General features: G+C 50.1%; 1 protein-coding gene across 6 annotated transcripts in view; it reads right to left on the minus strand.

Moving 5' to 3' along the window:
- The window catches only part of Pik3ap1 (phosphoinositide-3-kinase adaptor protein 1), a 154,115-nt gene that overhangs the window by 17,138 nt on the left and 123,473 nt on the right, over positions 1–13,504 (minus strand). For 5 of the 6 annotated variants that reach the window (NM_001398791.1, XM_063287325.1, XM_063287327.1 and 2 more), the window contains 4 exon segments: positions 17–172; positions 6,176–6,248; positions 9,865–10,070; positions 11,464–11,529. In NM_001398791.1, coding sequence (NP_001385720.1) covers positions 17–172; positions 6,176–6,248; positions 9,865–10,070; positions 11,464–11,529 — 501 coding nt within the window. 6 annotated transcript variants of the gene reach the window in all.

Genomic DNA, 13,504 nt, shown 5'->3' on the forward strand with positions numbered 1-13,504 from the left:
CTGACTTGCTGCTTACTTGCTGTGCTGGATGTGCTGTCTGTTTTCCAGTCTCCGCGTCTCAGCTCTGTCCTGGCTGGGAAGACGCTCTTCCTGGGCCCGCTCTCATACACACCGAACTCCACCTTCCCTGGCAGGTGCTGCGAATGTCGGATTGGAACTGTGATCTCCAGGTCTGGAATCAGAAGAAAGATTGAGGTTCAGGCTGGCTGCCTTTGCCAAATGTCTCTTGTACTCATTGAGCAGCCCTGACGGCCATAGACCATTCTGTGCACCAGGATAATTTTAACAGCCCCATCTTCTTAGTTCGTCGGACCCTCATAAAACGCAAGGAACTCGCACTGTTGCTATCGTCCCCAGAAGCAACGGAAGAAGAGTAATGTTGTCCGGGGGGACGTGCCAAACTGAGATGCGAGCCCTGGCACTGGAGTCCAGGCTGCTTCCCACTCCCATGGTCAGGGACTTCTTGTTCCTTGAATTTATTAGGGATGGCAGATGAGGGGGGTGTGGGATGGGCACCTATGGTAGCCCTGAGCGTTTGTGGCCGAAGTCCTTCATGAGGAGGAGACAGTGACTTCTGAGGTTCATTCATGGTAAAAGCTCACAGTCCTTACCCAGCTCCATGTCGACCTGACCTCCTCAAGGCTGGGCACTGCCAGAGGTTTGCCGTTAGGCCTGGGAGCATAAATAACTTGTGCCAGTGGACAGAGTGAGCTATCTGGTGTGCCACCAGCTTCCTACCCAATGAGTGAGTGTGAGGCAGATAAGGGAAACCATGGGAACAAGGGTAAAAGAGGGGGATGCTTTGGGACACCGCCTCTCCTCGCCACTTCTGTTCTTCCAGGGAGCAAGTGCGATAGGAAGCTCCAAAGCAACCCTTCTTTGCCAAAGCCAGAGACCCGCCAAGAAAGCTACTGAATGGACCAGTGCCCTACGGAAAAACACCACAAAGGTTGTGTGGTCCGGATGCAGGAATGACAGGCAAGAGCATCCCAAGTGTGCATTACTGGTCTTCATGGGCCCCGCCCTTCCTCATTCTAAGGTGGTTCTAGCAGTAGATGGGGCCCTAGTGATAGCTGGCTCCCCAGTCCTTTGCGGAATGGGGAGTGTTGTTCATGTCCCAGGCTCTTTGGTTCCATGGCAGGAGAAGCCCTTTTCCATGCTCATTGCCCTAGGCACAGAGTAGGGCTAAAGCATGATCCCACGGGTGAGCCTCAAGTCTCAGAGCCCATGTGGATAAGCCATTCTTTCCTTTCCTTCTCAGTTTCTATCTGTCTTTTTTTTTAATGTCACTTTATGACCTTCTTAAGCTTTCCAGTCTGATTAATTAATTTCACAGTGGTGAATTCCCCACCAGTTCTACGAGGAAGAATAAAAACACAGAGGAAGAAAAGGACCAGAGGCCAATGGTTCAAAACTCAGGGACTGGCTAAATGTTTCTAAAACACTGCCACGCTTTGCCTGAAGGCACAGTATCAGGAATAACTTCCCTGTGTGTGTTAATGGCTTTCCTGAAGTGCATTCGTGTATGTTATTCGTGTATGTTATTATTTCCCTTTGGGACTTTTCTATTCCACGGGGGATCATAATCCAATGAGAGAACTAAACTGCGTGCTGGGTAAAGGAATGGCCCTAGATATGGAAGTGATTCAGCCAATAAGGCCAGGAGAAGAACCCGGTTTCCTGGACCTCAGCTGGCTCTGCCTTCCAGGACACACCTGAAACACAAATATCGGCTATCTTCCCTGTGGGGCCACAGTGTCAACAAGCTACACCCGCACAGCTGATTTTCTGTGCCATTAACTCCATACACTACAAAGAGCAAAGCCACTCCCTGGGGCTGAAGACCATGGCTGGAGGATCCACTTGCTAGGACCCTAGAGGCATACCAACCCGAATTAAAGAAAAACGGTAATACTTGTTATTTTCTATGGCAACTGGAGTTTCCAAATCTGAGTCAGTCTGGGGTTAGAATGAGCTACATTCCTTAGAAAACGTCACACTGAGGGAGGTGCCACTCACCAACCCCAAAGTTCTTATTGGTCGATGAGAGGTGTGCCAATGGTTTTCAGTGGTTTGGGTGCACAGAGTTCTTCCTGCCAGTGGCCCGTGAGTATACATACAGAGGTCCTGAGACCCACACGGAGTGCACAGTGGAAACCCATAGACTAGAGCTTTGCAAGACAGTATGCAAACTTCTAATTAAAGTTCACAGTTTAATGAGTCGTATCTGCTCAACCATCAATGATGCCTTTTCTTTGCCAGGTGCCCTGATATCTCCTGCCTCACCCCAAAGGACAGAGTCCAACTTCCGATACCCAGAGCCTGGTGTTCCTGGCCATGATAGGGCACCAGCTCTCGTAGAACCAGAGTTACAAATAATTGTGAGCTATCATACTGGTGCTGGGAACCCTCTGGGTCCTGGGTGAGAACAGCAAGTGCGCTTAACCAGGAGCCATCTTTCCACCCCAAAGGGTGTTATTGGGAGGTGGAGGAAACTTTAAGAGGTGGGGCCAAGAAGAAGACTTTAAATTATTGGAGGCTGCCCTTGAAAAAGACAGTGAGGCCCCCTTCTGTTTGTCCCCCTTTCTGACTCCTTTTTGGCTGTATTTGTTAGGGTTTTGCTGTTGTGAACAGAAACCATGACCAAGGCAACTCTTATAAGGGCATTTAATTGGGGCTGGCTTACAGGTTCAGAGGTTCAGTCCATTATCATCAAGGTGGGAGCATGGCAGCATCTAGGCAGGCATGGTGCAGGAGGAGCTGAGAGTTCTATATCTTCATCTGAAGGCTGCTAGCAGAATACTGGCTTCCAAGCAGCTAGGATGAGGGTCTTAAAGCCCACACTCACAGTGACACACCTACTGCGACTGGGCCACACTTTCTAATAGTGCCACTCCCTGGGCTAAGCACATACAAACCATCACACCAGCTGCGAGGGAATTTTGTTTCTCTAGGCTCTCTGCACAGTCTCTGATGTATAGCCTCACCCCCAGGTCACAGCATAACCAATCACAGACCCAAAGCTACAAAACTATAAAACAAAATCGGCCTGTTTTTCTTTTCTTTAAAAAAAAAAAAACCCTGCATTTTGTTTGGGGGACGGGGAGACTAGATGTGTACACCATGGTATAACAGTGGACTTCAGAAGACGACCTGAGAGAGTTGGTTCTCTCCTCCCATCATGTGAGCTCTGAGGACCAAACTTGGGTCACCAGACTTAGCAGCAAGGGCCTTTCATCCGCTGAGCCATGCCGGTGGCCCCAAGCCTTTTTTATTTATAAGTTGATTGTCTCCATCATTTGTTACAGTAATGGAAGTTAACTAGCAGTGTCCAAATATAAATAGTTTAATCTTTTAATAGGCACAGCACTAATTATAGTCACTGACTAAAAACAGTAAAAATAACTATCTTTCTCCAAAGCAAAAATTCCCGTGTCAGAGGATCTGGAGAGAGGGGAGGGAAGTTGACTGTGCTTCTTTGGAGATCTTTACACATCGATCATTCTAATTTAGACGATAGATGCAAGTGGAGAGAGGTCGTTATTCAGAGCCTGAGCCTTGGGTGAACTTTGTGGGGTCCTACAATGTAGCCCAGGATGGTCCAGAACTTGTGGTCCTCCTGATTTAACCTTCCAAGTACTGGTACGTAGGTGTCTGCCACAGTGCTCAGACTGTTCTTCCTTTATGACAGACGGAGCCCACGGGAAGACAGCTATAAGGAGGCCCAGAAGTCTCAGTTCGTGACCCCTGAGTGCGTGTGAGTCTCCTGCTGTCCCCTCCCGGCCTTCGCACACACACTGGGGTTATCGACCACAATGTGGTCTGTGCTAAAAAGCTTGACGCAGCTCATTTCATCAGTGTTTCTGTCTTGGCGGGCATGTGCTCTACTTTTAGAAAGCCCTTCAGTCCTTCCCACCTAGAACTTACGTGATTGCATACTGTGAACATGACTTTCTGCTGTCAGCTCTCTCCTCCTCTCTACCAGGGAGCCAGACACGCTGAGCCCCTACTCCCTGCCCCAGGGAGAGGGTTATACGTTTAAAGAGAAGTGCTATGGTGATCTCCCTGAGCCCTCTTCCTGACCTACTCAAAATCATTAATATTCTCACCGTGCTAGGCATTATGGGAAAAGCACACCTGCATGCGTAAAAGGACAACTAACTCAGAAACCAGTGGATCACACACACAGAGAAGCCTGGGTTTCTTCTCGAGCTAGATGCTGATACTTGGTGACTGTGGAGTGACTGCTGTCAGCAGACATTTGACAGAAACCCTTAATTCCAACAGAGAATTCCTAAGCACCATCCAGACTGTACTGCAGACTCAGGAGTCAGCAGGGTGCAAAACATGCATGTTCCCACCATCTTGGAACTTATGGAGGAAAGGAGGGAGGATGCTGGACCATGACTAGAACAGAACAGAAGACTAAGGAAAGTCCTGGTCCATGCTACAGAGACCAGGAAGCAAGGCATAAGGGCTCATCTGAACAAATGGCAGAGAAGCCTCTTTGGTGGAAGAAATGGTACCAGTAAGCTGAGTTGTGGAGGGAAATGTCAAGTGCAAAGGCCTTAAGGAAGACTTGTGCTTGCCTGTTAGAGCAATATGAGGGAGTTATTAATGCTCAGACCAAAGCATTGTGGAGATTGAGTACAGAGGTCACATAATGTGAGACCTTGGAGGCCAAAGCAGAGAGCATCCCTTTCCTCTGAGTGGGACAAGAGCCCCTGGAGTACTTAGAGAAGAGTGTGGCACACTCCAACATTTAATTTTTTGTTTATTACTGTTATTTTTAATTATGTGTCTGTAAGGGTAATGTGTACATGACTGCAGTTCCCCATGGTGGCCAGAAGAGGGCAGTGGACCCCTTGGAGTTGGAGTTAACATGGCAAGAATGACCCAATTTGACTGCTGGAACCCAAACTCAGGTCTTCTAAGGGAGCAATACAAACTTTTAACCACTGAGCCATTTTTCTAGCCCCTGGTGCTCATCATCATCATCATCATCATTACCATTATTAATTAAATTTTTGTGATAGGGTCACATTGTGTAAACAAGCTAGCCTCAAACTCACAGATAATAACTGTCCGTTTCTGCTTCAAAGAACTAGGATGAAAGTGATTTGCCATTACACCCAGCCATATGACATTCTATAAAAGGACAGTGGCTGGAGGCTGGAGGATGAACTGCAGAGGAATGAGAGTACACCAGGGTGGAGAGTCCGGAAACTGCTGTACTAGTTCCGCCAAAAGATGGCGGTGGTTTGGCAGTAGCCATGGCACAGGGGAAAGAGCCACGCTTGGGCTGCACATTGGATTCAGAGTCCTAGGAGTGAGGAAATGAAGTAACAGCGATTGGGCAGTAGAGGGACATGGCTGGGACAACAAGCCTGCCCTCCAGGTGTCCTGACAAGACAGAATACAGAAGTCTACAACGGCCCAGAGTCTCCTCAGAAAAGGGGCTGCTGGACTGGCCCACAGCCCCGTTCTAAGAATGCAGGCATGAAGGAAGGGCCTAGGCAAGAGGCCCGTTGGAATGTCCAGGCTCATGGGAAGTCACCCGTCGACAGCTGAACACACAAGGAGGCCTGGGTTTTGCTTAGTTCTTTATGTAAGGGACTCCTCTTGCCAAAGTCAAGCCCAGAGGTCCGACCTACCAAAGGCTCTTTGTCCTTGTGACGAGTGGTGTCACATGACTGGTGTGGTGGGAGGTTTGGAGGAGACAGAAGATCCAGTTCATAGTGTATGTATCAGTGTATGGCCCTCCTGTCGGTCACACAGTGGGTCCCTGGACACTCATGATAAAGATTGCCCACTCTCAGGAGAGTGGGGCTTTCTCTGCTCTGCTCTGTTGGCACCCACATTCTCTTAAGTGCCAAGATGGAGGCAAGAGAGAAGATGGAACCATCCTCTTTGGGTGAGAGGGGTCTCTGTCCATTCATTCTCTCACGGGAGGGGGCGTGCTTTCCCAGTACTAAGCACTTATAGAAGGGACAAGACAAAACCATCGTCTCCACGGATCTCCCGTCTAGTGAAGGACCTGGATCTGCAAACAGGTGCTGGGCAGGCAGCCTGCCCACTCAGGCCACAGCAGAAGGGAGAGTCGGGGACGGCAGCAATGACAACCCCTAGTGAGGTGACGTCCCCCAGTGATGGAGCACACTGAAAAGCCACCTACCTGCATGCTTTCCTGACTTCTGCTTCTCTCTCTGTCTTCGGGTGATGCTGTCTCTCAGTCTTTTAAGGTTTTCCTGGAAAATAATTTATTTGTTGTCTGAGTATACAGCAGAATGACACCCTTTGGACGTTGGGACTCCATTCTTATTTTAATGGTCTCTACGGACGCCAGGACACTACAATCATGTCTTTCAAGATGGCCCCCAGAGAAACTCAAGTCTGGTAAATTGTGCCTGAAGTGCGCCATTTTTTTTCTATAGTAGAGTCTGCTCTCAGATGCCTCATCCCATTCTCAGCCTTAGAACCCACTGCCTTCCTCCACCCATACCTCATAAGTAACCCCACCCTGACATGTTCACAGACTCAAGTTGGCTCCTGTGTCTGACTGTGCTCTCTCCTTAGTCCTCTAACCTCAAGGGGCCATAATTCTATAAACCTGTCCCAGGTCTGGGTCCAGGCTACCTCTCTGAAGCCTTCCCCAGACGGCCCCAGCCCTTAGTCCTGTCCATGCCAACCTCCTGGGCTACACTGCTTTGCATATAGTGTAAGCAAGGTATGCATGGATACCCTGCCTCTTCAAGGACACCATAGACTTTCCAAAGACGAGGTTTATGGATCTTTCTATAATTCAATCGTTTGGTCCACTTGAGTCATTCAATAAATGTTGATTGGATACATGAAGGTTAACATTAGTTTCTAACTTAAGCCGGTGCACAGCAGCAGTGGCCGGGGCATCCCGGGGAAGGTAAGCATTCAGCACCCTGGGGAAATGTATAAACAGTCTGATTGGAGTAGCAGGTGGTTCTGAGAGAGCCACAGGAAGCCAGAATGGAAGGGCTGGTGGGTCAGCAGCTGTGGGCTAAAGACACTGAACCTGGTCCAGAAAGCATTAGGGAAATAAGGAATGTCATAAGACGGTCATCATAATGCTCTGATGGCCCGGGGGTGGAAGAGATAGAGGCAAGGAGACCCATCTAGTGGCCAAGTGGTTGGCTGTGGGACCGTGAAAGGCACCCTGGTTCCCGGTTAAGGAGGTCTGAAGCCCCTATGACCCTGAAAGGGACGGCAGGTGTTTCTCCTGACTCCTAGGAAACCAGGCCTGTCACTAGCCCGCAGCCCCCCATAGATTTGTGGCCATCAGTCACATAAGGGCAACGCCATAAGCCCCTCCACAGGTAGTAGACCAACTCGGAGGCTAAAGACAGATCTCCATTATAATGAGGAACCTAAAGGCCTGGAGGCTTAGCCAATGAAGCTTTCCTTCCCAGACACTCCTCCCTGCAAAAGATATTTAATCTCAGGCCCACTCTGAGAAGTGGGGTACAGGTTTACTCATCCACTTTCCACCAGACAATAAACACCTTAAAACCACAGGATCCGCTGTGGGGAGCCACAGAAAAGGCCTTCGCTTACAGAGCTGTCCTCTAATCTCCGAAGAAAGCCTCCCTAAGCTCCAGGCAGTGACCACCAACAAACCAAATCCACCACCACCAAGCCAAAGACTTCCCCACCTGCGGGATCAGCCAGAGCTCCCCTCTTTCCTCCCCTCTGCCCCGGGCTAGATCCAGCCTGTAGGCCTCCATTCCATTCTCTGCTCTTACAGAGCATCCCAGAGGTGCCTGGATGCCCAAGAGCCTGACAACCAGATGGCCCCAGCCTCCTTGCAGGCCAGGGACCCCCAGGCCAGCTCCAGCTGTGTCCAGTGCTCAGACCGTGCTTCCCCACCCCTGGAGCAGTGTCCCACAGCTTCCTGACACCAGCCCAGTGGCGGTGTGGGGTAAGTGCTGTCAAACTTCCTGCATCCTGCCTCCTTGAGAGGCCAAGCCCCGTGGTTGAGCAGACTTGGAACCACAATAACCCTACAATGGGCACCAGTTATAACCTCCAGTTGGCCTGATGCAGGTAGCCGGCCAACAGTGGGGCATGGCTAGAGGAGTGGACAGACAGAAAGGAAAACCACCATAGATGTAGGCGAGATCTCCATCTACTATATATCAGTGGGAGAACTCCAAAGTCTGTCTAGGGTCTTGAAAGATAAACAGAAAGGAGGCTACTTGGCCAAGCAAGCCTCAGGTCTAGTGCACCTCAGGAGAACATTTCCAGCTAATGGCCTCAATTTTAGAAGTGGACAAGAGTTATCTGCACAAAGAAAGAGCTAGAGAGAGAGCCTAGGCAGCGTCTACTCACAAGGGGCAGGGGTGAAAGAGACGGAGGAACAGACAGAAGCAGAGGAGAAAGAAAGTGGCTAGCCCAGGATTGTGGCCCTGGGCAGGGGAGGCTGTCAGGTATAGGCTTACATGTACTTCCATTGACTGGTGTTTTCTACTATGAACATGAACCCCAGCATGTGCTAGGAACTCTGAGCAAGTTAGTGTGCATGGAAGAAGCTACTGTAGCATAGCTATGGGGAGAAAGCTGGCGGCTACTCTGCGCTGTAACTTCCGGCTTTTCCACCCGTGCCCCAGGTCTTGAAATAAGGACTCTGAGAGACTTATTATTTGTGAATAAATGCCCAAGATGGCAGCTGTTCTAGGGCTCCTAAGTGAAAGGGGCCCAGAGCCCTGTGTTTAACATCACAGGGGGCCACCACCCTTAAGACCCCCTAAAGAGGGGAGGCACTGGGAAAGAGGGTCCTTGAGTTAAAAACAGAAGCTGGCAGAGTTAGGACATGGGGGTGGTAGAGGTGTAGGGAGGGGAGCGTAGACTCTTGAGCCAGCCGGAGTCTGCATCTGAGTGGCTCTTCTCCAATCTGAGCCTCAGCTTCCTGAAAAACAGAGAACCATCCAGCCAAGCTTTTAGCACAGTATCTGCTGTGCAACTATCAGAGCTCAACCAAGGCTGTCTTCTGCTCCTTCCTCCTCAACATCTTAGCCGTCCCCCAAGGCACAGCTCCCCTCACAGGGTCAGACGCCACCGCCCCTCGGTAGCTGTCAAGTCAAGTAGGGACACCAGGAACTGGAATACACCACTGGTGAGACCTTGTCATCCACTAGAGAAGTGGACATGAATAAGTCCCTCTATCTCTCATGGCCCGATTTCCTCTCTTTTAATACGAATATATCAAAGTAATAATAAATAAATGTGTGTGTGCCTATGAAGTTGGCTCATTTTCTCATAAAAATCCCTGAACCAGCTTGGTGGCACGTGCACGGAATCCCAGCACTGCAGAGGCAGAAGCAGGTGGGTCTCTACACATCTGAGACCAGCCTGGTCTACACAGAGAGTTCCAGATCAGCTAAGACGGTACAGTAAAAACCGTCTCAAAACAACAACCATCTTCAGACCAAACAGGTGAAGCAAGACTCTGCTGTGAACCCCAGTCCTCTCTCATGAGCCCTTCCAGAGGGCCGCCTTGGGGTGGTGTGTTCTGCGTCTTATAGATCTTTGCTTTTGTATTTACAAAGTGGCTAGAGAGATGTGCGAGCGTGTGTGTGTGTGTGTGTGTGAGAGAGAGAGAGAGAGAGAGAGAGAGAGAGAGAGAGAGGAGAGACAGAGACAGAGACAGAGACAGAGAGTTAGCCAGGGTTTCACACAAGGCCCAGCCACTAACAAGGATACCCAGTGTTCACAAGTTCCCCCGTCCACTTCCAATGTCATAGATGACAGCTTCAGCTGCCTCGTCCATTGTTGGGGGTGGGGTGTTGTTGGGGGTGGGGTGTGGAGGGACTCCACAGTGGCACAGCGCACTACCTGCTGGAAGCGAAAGGACTCGGACCGCTTCTTCTGATTGAGCTGCCACTCTTTGAAGTGCAGCACAGCCTCGTCCACGTTGACGATGCCCAGCTTCACCTGCTCCTGCAGGGTGATGAGCTGCCGCTGGCCCGGCGTCTTCATCCCGGCAAATGGGTCGTAGATGCTCGATGGGGGCCTGTCCCTCCATGGCCTCACAAGCGGCTCTGGTAAGAATGGCAGATAAAAATAATGGTGGGCAAAGACTCCAGGCTTCTGGGTCTGCCGTGCCCAGAAGAAACAACGACATATGGAACAAAGAGAGGGAGGGGAGACAGGGGACCAGGGTGGGAGAGTCTCTGATAATTTCAAAGCCTATTGCGTTCAAGCAGATAAAGCCACAACACGGATGGGAGGAGCGCTGTCCGCTGAACACACAGACCTTTGTCTGCGAAGGCATCTAAGGTGGTGTTTCTTCACCCAGAGACTGCTGATATTTTGGGCTGGATCAGCACTTTGTATCGTGGGGTCTCATTCTGTGCATTAGGAGTGATGGGCAGCGTCTCCGGCAACCACCTATTGGATGACCTTTCTTGGATTCAGCAACCCAAAATGTCCCCGATTGTTGCTAAGCATCCTCTGGGGGGGGGGGGGGAAGAGCAAAATGCTCTCTCTATCTGAGAACCGATGCTCTAGACATAAAGCCCCTCATAGAACAGAAAAGTACTCAGGAAGAGTCCAGCCTGGTAGCCTCTCCCAGTCCTGTCTCTGAGCCGATGGGCACAAAATGCCAATGAGATTGCCGCCTTGGTCCGATGGCACTGCTGCAATTAACTAGGTTTAATGCCGGCAAGTTGTCCTTGGGCTGTTCTGTGCCAACCTCTACTTCATCACGATTAAAGGACATCTTTCCACATCGGAGGTTGGAGGCCACCCGTCCCCTCTCCAGGCCGCAACCCAAATTACTTGCAAATTGAGCCACTGGGACACGTGAGGACAACTTGACATCCTATATCTCAGTCCACGGAGTGTGTTCCAGATTTCCCCTGTGACCAGCCTTTGAGGAATCTCTTCACACGCTTACCCCGCACTGGGGCTGTTTTCCAAGCAGTTGTAAGTGGGTAATGCAGAATGTCTATGCCAAGCATCGGGAAACTAATCAATGGTTGCCAGCAGTCCTTACGGCCTTTCAGATTCCCTTAAAAGGTCTTAGGGAAAGCTGGACACCCCGGTTGTTACAAGGGGGTAACTTTGATCAAAGTTCACACAAAGCAAGGTGGCGCTGGTAAAGCCGAGGGCAGCATGTAGTTCAAGAGGGCTGTGCCACACACAGGTGACCACAGAGCTATGCCTACTGTCATGCCGTTGGCACCAGCCTCAACCCCCGCTCTATAAGGATTCCTGTCTATTAGTGCTCTCTGTGGGGTCGGTTTCTGCAACAATCTAGGGTACCCTAGCCTCTCCCCCCTTCCTTCACCTTCAGTAAGGGAGTCTGAGGCATCACCCCGAGCTACTACTTGGATCTTCCCCTGTGAATGCCACGCTTGACCGCGCTTGTTCCAGGAGCCCTCCTGGAAGTTCAACTTGTATGCAGAGAGTTGAGGACATGCCCTGGCTTACCTTTCCTGATGCTCTCTGAAGAAACATAGAAATTCCCGACCCGTTCCTGACTTTTTTCTGCAAAAACTGTGAAAAGAAGAATACTCTGAGTGAAGGCAAGACTTCTTTCCCGGAGACACTGTCACACACTCACAAAACAATTAATCTTGTGCAAAGAAAGTAATGAACGTGTAGTCATGACCACTGTACACAAATGTCTGGAAGAAAACAGTGTGTGGGGTGGGGGGGGGGAGACGGAGAGGGAGAGGGAGAGGGAGCACAGAGAGTATCAAATAAAGACAGAGCAGACACACACATGGGCTCTCCAGCTTAAAGACAAGCCAGTCAGAAGATGTCCAGGGCATGTTTAAAATTGTTAGACTCAGGTAGGTGGTGGTGGTCATGCGCACTTTTGATCCCAGCACTCAGGAGGCTGAGGCAGGCGGATCTGAGTTCAAGGCCAGACTGGGTCTGCAGAGTGAGTTTCAGGACAGCTAGGGCCACATAGTGAGACCCTGTTTTGAAAAACCAAAAGAAAAAAAGGGGGTATAGGGGCTAAAGAGATGGCTAAACTGGTAAAACATTGGCTGTGCAAGCATGAGATTCCCCAGCACCCACATGCATGCTGGGTATGGTGGCCCACATCTATATTCCAGTACTGGGGAGTTGGAGGTTGGAGACACGCAGAGTCCTGGAGCTTGCTGGTCAACAGCTGAACAGTTGAGGACTGCTCTCCAGCATCAAGCTTTAGCTCCAAGAGCATCCAAGCAAACACATGAGCTGTCACAGACTACACACAAGGAAGGGAAGAGGGGGTGAAGAGGGAGGGAGGGAGGGAGGGAAGGAGGGAGGGAGGGAGGGAGGGAGGGAGGGAGGGAGGGAAAGCCTACACAAAGAAAGAAGTGTGTCAGGATCCCCAAACAGAAGCATCTGTGGAGACCCTGCAGCTAGCGAACTCCAAGTAGGCCAACCCGTGTTCTAAAGCAGAACTCTAGCCAGTAGAACAGGTCAAAGGTTTCCTTCTGGAGGGATCAAGATGAGGCCAGTGGTGGGGAACAGGCATAGGACAACAGAGGAGATCAGGAAAGTGAACCGTTCTGTAGGTGGTAGCTCCCTGGGCTCTGAAGAGGACTCCCTCAGTTCAAATCCCAGCCCTGCCACTCATGTGTTGTATGACCTTGGGTGAAAAGCTTGACTTTCTCCATGGTTCTGTTTCTCATGTAGAATGAAGACTATAAACATTGGGTTGTCATGGGAATTAAGGGCCAGTACAGAGCAAGTGCTTGAAACACAGCCTGGTGCGTGTAAACATGCACCATTAGCTTTTATTAGCATGATTCATTCCTAGGCTTTGAGATGGACGCCAGTGGGGTGGTGATGTCACGATGACTAGCCCAAGTGACGGCCCTTCAGTGTCTCACGGTTTAAAGGTACTTCCTTATGTCGTATTTCATCAGACCCTCAGAACAAAGTTGTAGCAGAATACTGTCGTCATTCGCCGTGACATGTATCAGTGTAGATGCACACCATCGTAACAGCCATTTATAGATAAGGAAACTAAAGCCCAAATGGGTAAGGTGACTTGTCCCATGCCCTGTGCTGGGCAGAAAGAAGTGGGGGATTGTAGGCATGTTTGTGTGCACTGTATAAAGGTTATCTTTGTGTTGTTCAAATACTGATTTCTCTGCCCCTCTATCTTGTTTCAATCTGGACACGGCACTGTAATCCTTATGTCTAGAATCTCCTGCCTCAAACTTGGGTAAATAATTCTCACCATTTATTCCCTGCCTTGTCAATAAATGCTGATCACCCAATGGCTGGGCAGAAGAGAGAATAGGGGGAAATCTTTATACCAGGCAGGAGTGGGGAGAGAGGAAGATTCAGATCAGCCACAAGGAGGCAGAGAAGACATCAGGGGGTAGGGGTGGGGGACATCTGAAGCCCAAAGAGCCAGATTGGTAATAATATGTAATTATTATGAGTTTGGGGGGGTGTAGCCAGATTAGCATAGGAGGTTAATATAAACCAACACTGCCTAAATATTGAGGTCTCTCTGTGTGGC

This window comes from Rattus norvegicus, chromosome 1 (genome assembly GCF_036323735.1).
Source record: "Rattus norvegicus strain BN/NHsdMcwi chromosome 1, GRCr8, whole genome shotgun sequence".
Taxonomy (NCBI): Eukaryota; Metazoa; Chordata; class Mammalia; order Rodentia; family Muridae; genus Rattus; species Rattus norvegicus.